This window comes from Lacerta agilis, chromosome 8, assembly GCF_009819535.1.
Source record: "Lacerta agilis isolate rLacAgi1 chromosome 8, rLacAgi1.pri, whole genome shotgun sequence".
NCBI classification, from domain to species: domain Eukaryota; kingdom Metazoa; phylum Chordata; class Lepidosauria; order Squamata; family Lacertidae; genus Lacerta; species Lacerta agilis.
The window spans coordinates 50,976,202-50,994,123 of NC_046319.1; the positions used below are offsets into that span (position 1 = coordinate 50,976,202).

A 17,922-nucleotide genomic window follows, 5' to 3' on the forward strand; every position below is an offset into this window, starting at 1 on the left:
GTGTAATGAGAGAGGGAAAGAGAGGTTTTCTCTATCCACTTTTTCCAAGCCATGGTTACACTAGCAACTTCTGTGGCTGCATAGTGTGGGACTACACCTGGGAGATCAGGGTTCAAATACCCACTCAACCATGAAGCTCATTGGATGATCTTGAGCCAGTCTCAGTCTCTCAGCCTAACCTACCTCACAGGATTGTTGTGAGGATTAAATGGAGGAGAACTATGTATGCCACCTTGAGCTCCTTGAAGGAAAGGTGAGATATAAATACAGGTATATTAAATAATATATTGGAGGCAGAAGAGCTGAAATACAAGCAAAGGGTGGTCTCCCAAGCACCTGGGTGAAGAATTAAGTTCAGGGGCACCTATAATGCCCACAAAACCTTCTTAAGAGGCAGCCACTTTATTAATGCATTCCACGACTCCTTTCTAGACTAGACTAGGATGGCTCACTTGGGGTCTGGGCCTGATCCAGGGCACCAGCACATTTTCCTGGACCAGCAGTGGTGGTGGCTACAAAAAGAAAACCGTGTTAAAGCAAAAACTGTGCAGGGGTGGATTGAGAGGTTTAAAACTGTCTGCTGAACCCAGCACCCTGAACGGGTTGTCCTTGATATGCATGGTGCTGTGTTTAAATGCATGCAGACATGGGTTCTTAGACACACATGTAGCAAATGGTTGTAAAGATAATTGTGGTGACAGCAAAGCAAATTGGGGTGTCATGTGTTCTCCTTAGAAATTAAGGATGTCCATTTAAGACCATGGCCATAGAGTTTTCTCATGCACACTAGTTGTATGGGATGGAAATCTGACAACATCATGGCAGATAGTGTTCATCTTCTTGCCTTGGGTGGAAATAAGCCACAGAGAAAATACATGCACACAGCTCTTCAGATGGACTTTGGAGCAAATGGAGTAACAAACCCAGACTCAGGGCTTGACTCTGAGAAAGAGGCATAACTTACTCAATGGTGTCAGCCACAAATCTGTTGTTTGCCAATTTTTTTAAACTGCCAAGTTTAAATAGATGGAGCATTTAGTTAACACACTTCCAAATAAAGCCTGTTAAATCATTATTCATTTGATCCTCTCCTAGCCTAATAAGTAATAATATTCATATTTATTATACACCTCATAATATAGATTTTCTAAGTGATGTACAATTAAAGTTAAGTTGAAAAAAACTTTTAAATAGGCACATAACCTTTTACCTGTCATCTGTTATTGCTGGTGCAAGCATTCTTGTGGAATAGACACACAATGCTCTGTATTAATGCTTTCCATTCCAGAAGGTTGGTCCCTCTCCCACCGCCCCAAATTTTGGCCATAGGGTCTTAGTAGGTTTTGTATTTTATCTATTGACAGCTGTATTTGTGTTGATTATGTATTATTTTGTCTTGTGCATGTGTGTGTAAAGTCTTGTGAGATGTACATTGTACTCACTGTCTAGCACAATGTGCAAAGTCAGTGTACACAATGAAAGAAGCAAAATTTTAAGGGACGAGCACAGAAACCCATGGATCTACCTTTCTTAAATTTGGTAGGGTTAATCCCCTCTTGGCTGGCTATGATCACTTGATTTCATGCACCTGTGTGGGGAAGAAAAAAAAAGGTGTTGCTATTTTACTTTCCCAAGCTTAGGTCAGTGGGAGGACTTAAACTTCAGTTTTACAAATATTGCTTCTGATTCAGGGTCTGAGATGAGACCGTGACCTGGGAGACCAGAGTTCAAATCCCCACTTGGCCATGAAGCTCACTGGGCCAATCAGTCTCTGAGCCTAACCTACCTCAAAGGGTTGTTGTGAGGATAAATGAAGAGGAAGAGAACCATATATGCCACCTTGAGCTCCTTGAAGAAAAGGTGGGATATAAATGAATAAAAATTAACAGACACCGGGGGGGGGGCAGCAGCACAGGGACACAAACAGCTGCAAATTCACATCAAACTCCAGTGTGGATGAGGCGGGCCCTCATCACAGACAGATGAGTCTGATCATGTTTGGAGCCTTTTAGATAGGTGCAGCAGGTAAAACATATACCCATTCCATTTTGGCAGGGTAGGCAACCCCAGAATCATCTGCTCTGATAGCAGCAACCCTCCAGGATCTTGGGTAGAGGTCTTTTACACATTGCCTGCTACCTGGTTATTTTAGGAGATTGAAACCAAGACTATGTCTGGTGAAAGCATGTCTTCTGTTACCCTTTTTGTTGTTGCTGGACTGAGCATCAGACACCTGTACGTGTCCAGAAAGTATTACATTGGGTACCAAAATCTGACAAGTGCACTTTCTCAGGAACTGCTGACTGCTGCCCCAGGTGGTGAGCCAAGTCACTGCAACTCATCAGCTAAGAACCTTCAGAACTGAATCCATCCAACTCTCCCCTCCTCCTTTGGCATATGAATGATCATGAAGAGGTTTCTAGCCAAATTATGCTTGAGCCACAAGGTCTACCTGTGCTATTCCTCTCTTCTGATCCTCATGAGAATGTAAGACAAGCTTCTGTATCTGGTCAGTGGCCCATCTAGTTCCGCATCCTTTACTCACAGTGGCCTGCAAGGTGCCTGTGAGAAGCGCACAAGCAGGAAATGAGCACAAGAGCCCTCCCCCTCCTGTGGTTTCCAGCAACTGGTATTCAGAAGCATTATCACCTGCAACCATGGAGGTAGAGCATATCCACCATTGCTGGTTGATGGACCTCACCTCCATGACTTTAATCTTTTAAAGTTGGGGCCCATCACTGCCTCCTGTGGGACTGAGTTCCTTGTTGCTCTTTGATCTGGACCTGTTTCAGGCTTCCTTCTGCAGCTCAGCCCTGACATCAGCATGAAGAAAAGAATAGAGGGAAGTCTTGAAGTTGTCTGGAAGTACAATCTGAGGGAGGAAAGGCTTTGCGGTGAGGGGTCTGTCTATCCCAGTTGCTAATTTGCAATTCCAAAAGGGAGGCATTCTGTTTAGGAACTACATCTCACAAATAGACTGCTGGACTAGGCATGAGTTACAGAATGTTTTGGTTTTCGTGATTAGAGGTAGCCAACATGGTGTCCCTCTCCCCATTTCCATTAGCCCTAATCATTGGCTGTGGGTTGGAATCCAACAAACCTGGAGGGCACCATGCTGGTCCCCCCTGCTCTGGATAGTCCAAAAGCTCTCATTGTGCTGCTGCAAAAACTCAAAATGTGGTGCAGTTTGTTAGCATGTTGGACTAGTACCTGGGAGACCAGGATTTATGTCCCCACTCGGCCATGAAGCTCCCTGGGTGACCCTGGACCATCGCTGTCTCTCAGCCTAAGCTACTCACAGGGTTGTTGTGAGGATAAAATGAGGAAGATCTACATATGCCACCTTGAGCTGTCTGGATGTAAACATAAATGCAACAAACTAACAAATAATAAACTCCATGGGATTTATTTCAAGTAAACAAGCAAAATTTAGTTGCAAAATGACTGCAATTCTAAGCATTTCTTTGGGAGTAACAGTGCAACCCTAGCCATGCCTACTCAGAAGTAAGGCCTACTGAATTCCTTTGGGCTTATCCCGGGTGTGGGGGGGTTAAGGCTGCAGTCTCAATACCGTAATTCATTTAGTTTCAGGCTGCAACTGATTCAAAGGTAGAAAGGGTGGTCCAAAGTGATAAATCATTTTATTTTATATCTATCACATTTCTACTTGTTTTTCCTCCTAGGAGCTCATGAAATGAATATGGTCCTTCCTCCTGTACTTCCAACGACCCTATAAGGTAGGCTAGGCAAGCTTCATCCCTAAGTGCATGAGGGGGAATTGAAGCCCCATCTCTTCAATCCTTGTCTTGAGTTTTCCCTAACCTAATCCAAATCCAAAGCCCTTGGACAGCACCAGGTTGGGGTGTTCCTCTACTACACCTCAGTTATTATTTGTTGTTGATGGTGATGTTTACAACTGCAAAGGCTGTAACTACAAGGAAAGCATTTCTGGAAAGGGCAGAAGGTATTTCTCTCTCCCCCCCCCTCTCTCTCCAGGCAGGTGTGCACAGGCACACACACATACACACACCTCTCTTGGAATGCACACTGAAAGTACCTTGGACTTCTCTGGGCACTTCAGAGAGCTCCTTATCTGAGTTTCCAGGTTGTTAAAGCCTTTGGACAGTATTAATCTGCCTAGCAATTTAGAAAATAAAAAGGCATTTTGGCCGAGATCCAAGCTCCATGGTTATACTTGCACTGTGGAATGGATTCGGTGCCTGGGTTGCCTTTTCCTCGCTTTTCAAATCAGAACAGAAGCAAATGCGTGTCTGCATAAAGTGGGGCAAGGTAGGGTGGGGAGATCTCAGTGATGCCCTAAGAATCGTGACAACAGGAGCACTTTTTTTTTGGAAACGGGGGCGGGGCAGTTGGAGCCAGGAGAGAGTTCATCGCGCCCGCGGTCTCCCAACACACGCACACTGCTTCTCTTATTTAAATTCCTTCTCCTCAAAGGTGCTTCTCAGAATGAACTGATATACAAAGAACGTGCTGGGGGCGGCGCTTAGTTAACACGCGTTTAGTGTAGACTCCAAAAATCCATTTCCCGCAGTGAGAGTGCTGCAGCGTACAACTGACACGAAAGGGACAGGAACCGTGTTGCGATTAACGTGTGTGTGTGTGTTAAGCGGGGTGGGAGGAAGCAAACGATCCGGCTCCGATATGCATTATGAAGCCGCTCCTGGGTCCTCAGAGGCAGGCAGGCAGGTGCGCGTCCCTCTGCAGGGCGCTGGCGTTCGGCCCGTCCAGGCAAGCAGCCCGGAGGAGGAGGCGGTGGGCGGGCAAGCAGGCAGGCAGGCAGGGCAGCCGGGGAGGCCCCGTCGGGGCTCCGAGCTCCGCCGAAAGGAGGCGAGGCCGGTCAAAGTTCCCAGGAGGTTGGACACTAGAGGGCGATGCCCAGCTCTGCCTGCGAAGCAGGGGGTATAAATAGGAGGCCGAGGGCTGGAGGAGGCAGCCCGGGAGCAAGTCGAGAGCCGAAGGGAGTAGGAAAGACTCATCAGTGCAAGCGGCAGAGCCGGGTGCAGCCTCAGCCTGGAGCGAGCGGGTCCCCCACCATGCGCCGCGGCGGCCCGCTTTAGCTACTCCATGGAGTCGGGCAACTTCTACGAGGCGGATTCGCGGCCCCCCCAGAGCAGCGCCCTCCAGCCGCACGCCCTGCAGCCAGCGCAGCAGCAGCAGCGCCACCAGCCCGCTTCTCCCGCCGGGGCGCACTCGCACCCGCACCTGCCCTCCGCCGGCGCCTACGGCTACCTGGCCTCGGAGCTGCCTGACATCTGCGAGCACGAGAACTCCATCGACCTGAGTGCCTACATCGACCCGAGCGCCTTCAACGACGAGTTCCTGGCCGACCTCTTCCAGCACAACAAGCAGGAACGCGCCGCTAAGGCCGGCCTGGAGTACGGCGTCGGAGCCGGGATGCCGGGCGTCGGCTTCCCGCAAGGCGGCCCGCTCTACGGCTACGCGGACAAGCTGGAGGCCGGCACGGCCTACGAGCGCCTGGCCGGTGGACCGCCGCTGCCCGGCCTGCGCCCGCTGCTCATCAAGCAGGAACCCCACGAGGACGACGAGGCGGCGGCCCTGGCCGCCCTCTACCCGCCGCCGGCCGGGCCCAACTGCAGCCACCTCCAGTACCAGGTGGCTCATTGCGCCCAGACGACGGTGCATCTGCAGCCCGGCGGGCAGCCCACACCGCCCCCCACGCCGGCGCCCAGTCCACACGGCGGAGCCCACCACCCTCACCAGCGCAGCACCCGCACCACGCGCACCGGCTCCACGCGGCGGGCGGCGGCGGGGCCGCGTCGTCGGGCAAGTCCAAGAAGCTGCTGGACAAGAGCAGTAGCGAATACCGCGTGCGCCGCGAGCGCAACAACATAGCCGTGCGCAAGAGTCGCGACAAAGCCAAGCAGCGCAACGCCGAGACGCAGCAGAAGGTGCTGGAGCTGAGCAACGACAACGAGCGGCTCCGCAAGCGCGTCGAGCAGCTCAGCCGAGAGCTGGAGACCCTGCGCGGCATTTTCCGACAGCTACCCGAGAGCTCGCTCGTCAAGGCCATGGGCAGCTGCGCCTGAGCGCGCGCCCCAACAGAGCCGGACTCCGACCCGCGCCGCCGCCGAGAAGGGCTGCTCGCTAGTGCTCCCTCCACTCTTCCCTCTCTCTGTTTCTTGCCAGCAGCGAGGGCTCTGAAGCGCTCACCAGGGGAAGCTGCGGCGCGCAGACTATGGTGGGAGCCCTTCTTGCCCGCAAGTAGGTGCCGGGGCGCACATCGGGGGGGGGGGCGTGAGAAAACCAACCCCTTACCTACGTTGGGACTAAAATAAAATAAAAAATGCCTCAGTCTGGCCCCATTTGCAGGGTGCAGAGCCAAACGCGCAGGGACTTTCGTGCCTTAGATGGGGAGGCGGAGGCGGCCCCCAACAACAGCCTGGTAGGGTCTTTCTCCTGAAATCTGAACTCTTCCCAGGACTTGCCAGGTGGTATTTTGAAATCGGGTGCGCCCCCCCCCCCCGGAATGTCAGTGCCTGGCAGATCCTGGGCTGTTTGCTTCAAACTCGGCGATCTCTCAAGCTTCCAGAAATCGGACTGGAGCGAGTTTGTGGCGGAATGGAAGGAGCAGGGACGTTTTTACTGATGCGCCTGTTGATGCTTTGGGGGGTTGGGGAGTCTCTAGGGGTGAGGAGGAAAGCAGTGTGCAATGGGGGATTCTGCTGCTGCTACTTTTAAAAAAGAATTCCCCCTCCCCCTCCACCTTAACAAGGCTGAGAGGCAGAGGGGGGCATGATTTCTCTCCATTACCAGTTGTTCAACCCCACCCTGGACTGAAATTCAGGACTCAAAGGGAAACGGTCACCCCAGAAGGCAGCTTTGGGGTGGGAGGGGTCTTTCCTACCCAAGCGAAGAGCAGCATTTTTGTTCTGCACTGTATGCTAATGGTGGCAAACCCCCCAAACTGAAGGACCTCTGGATGCGGGTATTGACTGATCTAACCCTCCCAAGTTCTCCCCCTCCTTTCCTTCATCCCACCTGTGCCTTCTGTACTGTGAAAGCAAAGAAGGGGTCCCCTTGGTGTCTGCTGACCCTTCTTTTTATTAATGTTATTATTATTAATATTTTGTATTTTATTGCTTTGATCCTTGCCATCTCACCAGCTGGAACTAGTGGTGTCCTTCTCTTTGAAAAGAAAAACTAATAATCCTGCTGGCTTCCTTGACAGTGAAAGCCAACTTTGGAGTTGCTTCTGTAATTCCAGCAAGTGTGACCTGCCTGGGATTCCCACCTGAAGGCAGGTAGAGAGAGAGTCTCGAATGCTTGTTGTAGACTTGGAGGTGCAGAGGTGGGGCTCTGGGGTCCCAGCTGCAAAGAGTTCTGTGTGTGCCGAGTTTCCATTCTTTGGAGAGTGAAGGGGAGGCGGTTCTGTTTTGTCTGTGCCCCCCCCCACCCCACCTAGGACCCCAAGTCCCAGTAAGCACTTTTAGCCAGCTGGTGCTTCTCCTCCAAAGAAACAGCACTGAATTTTTACCTAAGTGCCAATTCTGAATCCTCTTAGTACCAGGTAGTAAAAATGTTTAAGAGTTTGTCTTCTTTTAAGTGTGAATACCTGGAAATCAATGTGTTTTTATATATGGTGTCTTTTTGGAGCTAAACAAAGATCCGGGACTTTAAATATCCTGGTTTTAAAAGTCATAAATAAAATGTAAAATATTCTGCCATAACCCTTTTTGTCTGTGTGGCTTCTATTATTTTGGGACTGCGTGTGAGCAAAGGGCTTTCACATGACTGTTTCTTCACTGACTGTCAAAAGCATGTAATACCAGATTATTTTATCTGTATGCTATAGTGGGTAGGGGATGGGATTGGACAGAAAAATGCTCTTGGACAAAATCTTGTGTATTCTTCAGAATAAATCCCATGGCACTCAGTGTAGCTTACTCCTAAGTAGGCATGCCTAGGGTTGTACTGTTAAAGATCCATGCCCCTGCATGCTTGCATGGGAGTAAGCTTTACTGGACATAGTTGGACTTGCTGAATGCGCTTTGGTTTTGGGCTGCAGATGTGCTGGTAGAAGAGGCTTGCACCTGTTCAACAGGATCCAGCTTTGATTAGAAGGTGCCTTTTTAAATGAGATTTTAACTTGCATCTAATGAATTGAGCCAAATAATCAGTGTTTCAGGCCGCAGAGGCAGGGATGCAGGTAATCCAGTGATAATGCTTTGTAGAAGGTAACACCGACATGGTAAACTTTCTCTTTAACAATTCACCATACATTTTGAACACACTTTAAATGTAAAATATTAAATTATATTTTACAGAATTATTTCTCCCCAACACCACCTCTGTTTTGGCTGTGACCCTTATGGGAAATTTTACTTTAGTCGTGTAAATGAAGTTGAGGGTGGGTGCTCCCCCCCCCCCTTCTTACTGCATCTGACAGTATGATAAGGTCAGCCTATTTATTTTAAAAATAATATTTTGAGGGGGGGGGGAGGATAGTTAGAACCAGATTTCTTTTGCTCAGTTGTTTAGCATGACACCCATTTCTTCTGAGTAAGCATGCTAGTATTGCAACTTTAACCTGGGCTGTTGGTGTTTGTCAAAATGTTTTTTATCAAAAGGGGTAGGGAGAGACTGCACAGGTACATTATTTTATCATCATCATCATCATCATCATCATGATGGTGTTGGGAATCAGAGCAGACTTGCAAACAGCCACTTGGCTGTGGTGGGCATTCCCTCCAGGAGACCAAGAAAGGATCCCCAGCAAGAGTCATTTCTCCAAGACTACGCAGAGTTGTGTGGGCAGGGCTCCCTCAGCAAAAATAATTTGTGCACTCATAACTTTCTATGATAGAGAATGGGGCCACAGCAGCCAAGATCTGTGGCCAGGTTAGTATGTGGGAGGCTTTGAGTTTGCTTGGAGGAGTGGCACTGGGGAGGCAGTGCTGGATTTAGGGTGGTGCGGGCGGTTCCCTCGCACAGGGCGCAGAGCTGAGGGGGTGCAAAATTTAAAAAGCAACTTGTACCAAAAGGAATTATTGTGAAAATAAGAAATATTTAGGGGGTGTGCGTGTGTGCCAATTTCTGACCTTGCTCAGGGCGCCATATTGCCAAAGTCCATCCTGGTGGAGGGGAGGGAGAGTCCTTTTGCCATGTGTCCTTTCCCTGTTCTGATGCCCCCTCCCTGGTGCCCAAAGCTTTGAACAGAACAGTGGCAGTCATTTCCCTGCTCTAAATCACCCCTCCCTGACACCTAAAGCTGCTATTAACACCGCAACGAAAGCTTACTTGGGCCTTTGGGGCAGGGTGTGTTTGGTGAGTGCTACAAGCTCTTTCTCAGTGCCGCTTATCCAATTGTGCTCTGAGCCCACTGCAGCTTTTAGGTAAAAATGAAAAAAATGTCATGAGACCTGAATACACAGTATCTCTTTTTCTATTCTCTTTTGCAAAGTTGGAGTTAAATGCAGGGAAGTGTGTTTAGCTACCTTTACTGGGATCAGCACCCAAAAACTCTCAGATCACCCGTCACTGTTCCTTCCTGGTTTAGTGGCTTATTTGAGCAACTCTGTCCATTTCCTGCATCATTAGGCTGCATTCTCCTAACCACTGGCTCCTCAGCAAAAAGAGAGAGCAAAAATGCCACTAGCAGAGAGAGAGAGAGAGAGAGAGAGAGAGAGGAGAGAGAGAGAGAGAGATGAGAGATCAGCCTCTGTTCCTAACCTGTTTTTCTCCTTATATTGCTGAATCTCTCTGCCGTTCTCCCCAGCATAAGGCAGTACTATGAAGCTGATCCCATTTCACTGCCTTTTGGTGGCTCAGATCTCTGTGCTTCACCTGCCCACTGCAAAGAGAGAGCTGGGCATTCAAACGAGCTCAAATAAATTCATTTGTGAAGCTCTGTGGCACTTCCAGATTGCCAGAGGACAAGGGAGGGTTTGCTTAGTTGTGCAGTTCCCAAGCAGTGTGTTTTGGGGGGGGGGGGGGGGGGGTCAAAGGCACCATCACCACCATCATATTGAGAAGGTCATCATGTTGCATAGACCCCTCCCTCTTTACCAGTATAGAGGGGAGCAGCTACAAGGGAAGGGATAGCAAATGGCACTGGAACTCGCTCATACTGTACATGATATAGCCCCATCCCTGATCGACTTGGCTATCCTATAACGGATGGGGGGTGGGTTGGGTGATGGCTCAGTGTCCTGGAAGCTGCTTGAGAATATCTGGTATAAACTAATTGCAAATCCAATCTCTGGGTGCTAGTCCTTATGAAGCTGGAATGGCACCATCTAGGCACTAAAGTGGAGGTCTCAGTAGGTTCCCAAGGTTTGAAAAAGTACCAAAAAAATGGAGGAGAAAAAAACTAAGGGGGCTGAGACTCTCCAAAATAGGATTGGGTGTGCACTACAGCCACAAAATGCTCAGTGTCTATTGGGAGCAAAAACCGAGTGGGTGGTAGAGGGGATGGAATGGAGTCCTCTCAGGAAGGGCCTGGTGGCTAGCTGGTAAGCAACCTGCACATGAGCACTCCACCCTGCAAGCGTATTGTTGTGGGTCCCATCTGTACACATCTCATTGAGTACAGAGTGCAATGTACCTTGAGGTTTAATTTAGGAACAAGGGTTGCTCCTGGGCAATCAAAAGTTTGGGAAACATTCCTTGAGTTGTTTGTGGCTGCTGTAATGGTTTGACTTCATTGGCTGCTTTGGAAAGGGCAGAGAGGAAAGAGTGAAAGGAATCATGTGAAGAATCTTGCTATCTACCTTGAAGGGAAGAACAAGTGTGCTCCCCACCCCACCCCCGCCATCCTCATCTCGGCAACCTGAAAATGCCCTTTAATGAGGAAGAGCAGAAATCAGAAAGGGCAGCTTTGCTAGCTGACCCTTGGGTTTTGTGTGTGCAGAGCAGCATTCGGAGAACAAAGAACTTTATCCCTGGCTTTGGCCAGGGCTGATGGGAGTTGTAGTCCATAACACCTGGAGGCATCAGACTGAACAAGACTGAATTTGAGCTTAACACTTTAAAAATATACATTTTTAAACTATGTCTATAATAAAAGAACATGAACTCAAGTAGTACAAGTGTACATGATCTTTACATAAGAGGGAATAATGTATAATGCAGAACACTGTTCTGGCAGTCTAGTATTTTAAAGCACTATAAATGAAACACATATTTCAGTTAATCTGTTTTGCGTATGAGTTGTCTCTCCTTGATGCCTTATGAATATGCCACTTTGGTTCACAAGGCCACTTTCTAAATACTTTCATACAATCATCTACTGGCAGAGTTAATGGAGTTTCCCAGTACAAAGCAATTCATTATTTTGTAGCTCATAAATCTAACCACCCATGGATCATCACATGCAGTAGTCAAAAAATCTTTCTCAAAATATTTTGTATTGAGTGGGATTGTGTAGTCTGTAGTTTCCTCTAGTATTCCTACATTTTGGTTCTAATAAAGACAAGGACACAGGTAAAAACCTTAGACCAATTACTTCACGTGCCTCAATATTGTCTATATCAGTCTTCCCAACCATGTTCTTTCCAGATATTTGGGGCTACATTTTAGTGCAGAAATCTTAAAAGACACCAGATTAAGGAAAGCTAGTCTACGCTTATAGGCAGAAGCTAGATTATGTGCTGGATTTTCTAGTTGATTTCTGTACACATACACACAAAATTATCTTCATTTTTTCCTCATCAGCATTCAGTTTGTTAAATACAAGTGGGTTTATCTGAGCCAGGAGTTTAGAATATGTTTTGGATGTAAATGTTCCTTTTCTGCAACATGTGAAATAGAGGGGAACGTGCCTCATCTCACACAGAGAAGTATTTGCCTGTGATGCTAAGTGACCACATACAACCCACGGGGACATCCGGGACTAGTGCAAAGGGATCAGAGGGCCCCACTGCATGACTTCCAGGCAGAAGTTCCATTATTTCACATTTCCAGAAAACCGAGAGCAGGCTGCAAGGGCAGGCTCCCTTTCCAACTCCCATTTGCAGTGAACTGGCCATAGAAAGCACCTTGCAGGATCAGGCCATATAACTCATCCATCCAGCTCAGTACTGCTTACACTGAGTGACAGTGGTTCACCAAGATAACAGAACTGGGGCCTTTCCCAGCTCTAGCTAAATAACGAAACCTATAGATCTGGTGCCTGCTGGTATCTTTCACCTGCAACTAAAATGCTCTATTACTCTTGCTCCCTTCACCCCTCCATTAATTCATGATACTGCTGCCACAATCAAGTTCAAAGTGAGCCCCTAGCCCCCAGTTTCTCTTTTAAAAGCACACATTGGGAGACTGAATGGCACTCTGAACTACACTTCAGCGTTGTTGTACACTACTCTAAGTCCCTCTCCTAGCAAAATCAGTAACACCAGGGTGCTTTGCAGGGCTGGTGTAATGCAGGCTTTCTCAGCCACAATCTCACCTCCTGCGGTATGGAGTATGAATTGTGGTGGACTTTATCTGCACTGGAATTGGTAGGATAAAAATAAGTTTTCAAACTCGGACAGGGGGCTGTTTTTGTTGTTCTTGCATGAAATATGACCCAAGTTGGAAAAACCATGACTTACATCCATATACAGTGGTACCTTGGGTTACATACACTTCAGGTTACAGACTCCACTAACCCAGAAATAACACTTCAGGTTAAGAACTTTGCTTCAGGATAAGAACAGAAATCGTGCTCTGGCAGCGCAGCAGCAGTGGGAGGTCCCATTGGCTAAAGTGGTGCTTCAGGTTAAGAACAGTTTCAGGTTAAGAATGGACCTCTGGAACGAATTAAGTACGTAACCAGAGGTACCACTGTACAATTTTGTCTTAAGTATACAGTTGGATACATTTGCACTAGTTTATTTTTGTTCTCTCTCTATTTATAGTAAAACATGCACAATGTATTTTTTGCTGTTATGTAACATTGTAAATTAAATTTAAGAATGCTGGCATCACTCTTCTGGTGCATAATTCTCCATTTGACCTGCTGAACATCAGAAAGCATCCAGGGAGCACAGAGGGGCTTGTGCCAACCTGGAATCCACTGGATCCAACCTTGGCTTCACTGCCATTGCTTGATGGCATTGGGCACAATCTGTGCCAACCCCAGGCTGGCACAGCAGTCAGACCCTGCTGCTGCTTGTCTAGGGATAGGATTTCTCTGTGTGACTGTTTTCAAAAATGCTATATGAAACAGAGGGAAGATAGTGGTTTGATTTCTATATGAGTTGATGCTTGCAAATCAGATGTGTTTTTTGTTACAAAATTTGTTGAAATCCTACCTTTGTTGCTACATTTTGCTTTATGGTGAGAAACAGCCCTAAACAAGCACAGCTGCACTAAAGTAATAGCTTAATTTCTGAATTTGGTTCTTGGGGCGGGCAGCAGTCACTTCTCCAGCAGGGAATGAACCAGGAATGTCCTTCTCCTGATGTTGGGTGCGGAGGACTAAGGAAGGACAGAGCTCCCCAAGCCAAATCCCCACCTGTTGTTGGGAGTGGAGTCCTCTGCCTTTGCTAACCTGTGCCCCCTGATGGCATTGTTAGTCCAAAGGGTCTGGAGGGCATCAGGTTAGGGAAGGTGGCATTAAGAGCTGCTTAAAAGGGAGAGACCCTCACCTGTAGCTTCCCCTCTTAGTGGTAGAACATCTGCCTAGCATAGTGAAGGTCCTAGGTTCAGTCACCATTGACAACTTCAGGTAGGGCTGGGAGAGACTCTCTGCCTGTAACCCTGGAAAGCTGCTGCCAGCCAGTGTAGACCAGACTGAGGTAGATGGACTCAATTGTCTGAATCAGTAGAAGGCAGCTTCCTATAGTCCTTACCACCAGGGCCAGCTACCATCCAGAGGGCATCAGGTTGGGGAGGCCTGCACTAAGAGTCACTTAAAGGGGAGGAAACCCCCCACACACAATTCCAGTAGCTTCAACCACTAGGGCCAGCTATCTGGTGAGGCGGGGTGGCAAGGAAAATCTCACAAAGATGCAGATGCCAAGGGCTTCCTAGGAGAAGTGGGTTTTGCAGAAGGAGTAGCAAGTGATGTCAAAGCGTCTGTGGAGGGAGTTTCAGGGAGTTGGTCGGGGCACGCTGAAGGCTACGGCCAAGGCAGGCTCTGGTGGCAGACGACAGTTGCCTGGTGATCTTTGCTCACTGCTTTTTCTAGGGGGTGTGCAACACAACTTCCGCCATTGCATCAAACAGCCAAGAGTGTGGGGAGAGAGAGAGAGAGAGAGAAGGAAGCTGCCCAGACAAAAACCCAGTTCCTGGAGCCCTGTGTGGAGTTGCCAAGGAACAAAACTGCCCAGGAAGTTCTGCAAAAAACAAAATAAACCCTCAAACAGCTCCAGCAGAAGTTCCAGCCTGCCCCAAATAAGGGCAACTCCAGCTGCTACCCCTGCTGCCCCATTTACACAGCAGTACTCTGTGGCCTAAGGCCTAGGCTGTTTTAATCTGGCCAATAGTGTTGCAGGGCCTTCAATTCAATTCTTTCTTTCTTTTTAAATGAAGAGTTCCTGAGTTGCCAGCTGCCTTGGTGGCAGTTTTTGGTCTTCTTTCCCTTGGAGGGTTATTGGCAGGTCCATGCACATGACTGCCAGAGTGACCACAAGAGGCACATAAATGCTGCACGTGCTAATTTACATGCATAGATGCAAATTTGGAAAGAACTAGTGTAAGTTCCTCAGAAACATAGCTCATCTCACCCTGGTGGGGAAGATTGTTCTCAGGTGACCTGCTCAGTCTGCTGTCCAGGTGTATGGGCAACTTTAAGGTCCTCACTAGGGATGAGAAAGAAATCGCATTGGCATTTAAAGGTCAACTGACCTAATCCACACTTTCTGAAACACTATGCATGCTGAAACATAGCCATCCTTTGAAATTTGCACTTCTCTGAATTTTGCAATGCAGTTCTCCAGCCAAGGAATGTGTGAAAAAAATGCATACACAAGAATGCATATATTAGTAAAAATAAAAGACCAATGCCCATTATATTGATGGGGAAATATCAATATTTAGGAGAAATGTGCTGTGCAAAAATGTGTATGCTAGGGGAAAAGCTGCATACAAAAATGTGTGCATTAAGAGAGATTTACACTAAAATGCTGGTGAATTTTCATTATGACTTAAAAAAAAAACCCCACACAACCCTAAATTTTAAACTGGTGTGGATATGTGGGTGACTGAACTTAACACGAGGAAAAACAAGAACGTGAGAGAAACCAGAACTGAATGATTGGCTCCTCCTTAGGTGGCCTAGCACTTTTCAACCACTTTGGAAGCCTGTTGGAATCACAGTGTAGATGTATCTGAGCAGGGAGACTTCAAAGCTCCTGCAAGGATATCCTTTCTGATTTCAGAACATCTTGGGGGAGTTGAATGAGAACGTGTCTCCTAAATCAGCAGCCCATGGCTTTTGGATTTACAACAGGCCTGTAAACATTCACTTGCCCGGTTGCTGGAGCCAATCCTGCAGGGTTGCTGTTCGCTTTCCTTCTTTGGCCCCTGAATGACTCCCACAGGCAAGTGAGGATCCTTGTGGGCTGATGAAGTGGGTGTAAAGGCCCTGATACACAGTCACAGCCAGAAAGTGCTGTTGCATCACTTGCATCTTCCGCTGTGGGGTTTTTTTTCCACTGGGGGTGGGAACAACTCACTTTATTCAGTATGAGCAGAAAGCAGCATTTCATGAACCATCACATGCTTTCTCAGTGGTCCTCAGCATTCTGCTCATGGCAGAGAAAGTGGGCAAGGACAACCCATTCTTAAGGGAGGAGGAAAACCAAAGCAAGACCCTCTTGGTAAAAGGCATGGCTAGGGTGGCCATTTGCCCTGATTTATACTCCTCTTTCTGAAGGGCTGAATGGTCTAAGTCCAGTGCAAATATAAAAGAGAGAGAGCTGTAGGGACCAGGGATGAAGGAGAAATTCATTTTGATGCAAACCTACATAATTAGCATTTCCCAAAACAACACATGAACTGAAACCCAGCTATCCTTGTAAGTCTGTCCTTCTCTTGTGATGCAGTACTACCACTAAAAAAAATAAGGGCATACATTAGGGTGCATTAAAGCAGGGGAAGTTGCTTGCAAAAATGTGTATATTAGACAAAACAACATACTGTACAAAATGTGTATATTGGCAGCTATCCTTTGATATTGAAAACAATCTATCCTTGGATATTTTATATATTTTTGTAAACCACTTAGAAGTTTTAGTTGCAATTTGGTGGTGCACACACCCTGTTGTTGTTTTTTTAAAAAATAATTTTTATTTAAAGATTTTCTTAGTTTACAAAAGTATGTGCATTGTTTCTTTTTCAGGTTGTGTTTTCTACAGATCTTTTACATTTGTTGTGAGACATTAGTGTTATATACATATAAGGTTGGGAAGAAAAAGAGGGGGGAGGGGCGGTGTGGTAAAGCTTATATTCTTTTAGTTAGTGTATGGTTGGGGTTTAGTGTCAGTGTCACTTGGGTAGGTTCTCTTACTATTCACTTGTTATGTTTCCTTGGTAGTAAGAGAGGTTAGAGTGGCCTAGGACGTTGTTGGTTGTCTTTGGTTGGCTGCAGTGAGATTAGCTCATGTTGTGTGTGGTGGGGGGCGGGTCAAGTTAGCCATATTGATTCTTATGCTGTCGGTGGATTCTTGGGCTGTGGATGTGATAAAGGGGAGCCATACTAGAGCGAAGTTGTCCCTGTGTCAGTTTCAGTCTATTGGTTAGCTTTTCCAGTAAGGCTGTTTCCCAAACAATTTGATACCACTGCTCCATGTTTACTCCTGTCAGGTTTCACCCTGTTTAAATCAATCAATCAATCAATCAATCAATCATCAATCAATCATCAATGTTAAGAGAAATGTGCACTAACATGCTGGCAAATCGTGGTGAGGACCTTTTTTCATGGCAAATTGTGGAAATGTGGTGAACTGAAAAATAAGAAACTGACAGGTTTGCTCATCTCTGGTTACCTGTCAGAGTTAGTGGGAAAATGAAGCCAGGTCGTAGGCTCCTGAGGCTTATAGAAACATAGAACGATAGAGTTGGAAGGGACCCCAAGGGTCATCTAGTCCAACCCCCTACAATGCAGGAATCACAACTAATTATTCATTGCTAGGCTGTCGTTCGTTGCTAAACCAGGAGCCTGGCTGAGAACAGCCTTGGAGAGTCAACTTGCCCTCTCCCAGGAAGTAGGAGAAGTCTGGTTGCCCCTCCCCCCAGATCTGGAATTATCAGGAAAGGGAGGGGAAAGCCACCCAGGGCTGCTGCTTGCATACCCCCTTTCCGAAGCACCCAGGGCTCCTGCTTCCTGATCTGACCTGGGTCCTCCCTCCCAGCCCTCTCTCTCTTTTGGGTGATGCTCACTGCTTGCCACGGCTTGCCTGCCTCTTCCTACTCGCACCCCCACCTCCACTGTGCAGCCTGGATTCCAGTTTTTCCCGTTTTTCATATTTATGACTAAAGATACTGGTCTTTCTCGGCTTCCCTCAGTAGCTGGGTGATGCCACCTTCCCAGACAGGGCCTATGCCCACGTGCAAGGCTGAGCCCAGTGATTAGCACAGAGCTGGAAAAGCCAGAGTGATTGGGGGGGGAGAGGGGGGAGTCCAAGCATAGATGTCTCCTGTTTGCAGCCAAAAAACCAACCACCCCAAAACAAGCCCTTTGCCTCACAAGGGGTGGATGCTGGGGGAGTAGCTAGTGCCCGCTTTGTGTTTTCAGCCAGCGTCATCCCTATCTTATTTGGCTTGCATGGCAGCCAGCTGGTCTCCCCGAGGATCCAGGCTGCCAACTTAAAAAAAAAAAAAACCCAAGGCAAGAGGATTGGAGGGAGACTGGCTGGTTTAGGCTCCTCCCCATTAACCTTGACACTCCCCCTGCACTCTTTGGCCCAGAGTAAAAGTCTTGCCAATAAAACAAGACAAGAGGTCACCAGAGAGTCA

The 17,922-nt window shown here is 47.6% G+C and overlaps 1 protein-coding gene across 1 annotated transcript; it reads left to right on the top strand.

Moving 5' to 3' along the window:
- The first annotated feature begins 4,790 nt into the window (after positions 1-4,790).
- CEBPA (CCAAT enhancer binding protein alpha) lies at positions 4,791-7,709 on the top strand. Its single transcript, XM_033157410.1, is given in 2 exon segments — positions 4,791-5,728; positions 5,731-7,709. Coding segments are annotated over 2 exon segments (981 nt in total). The 5' UTR covers positions 4,791-5,085; the 3' UTR covers positions 6,069-7,709.
- The last annotated feature ends 10,213 nt before the right edge of the window (positions 7,710-17,922 follow it).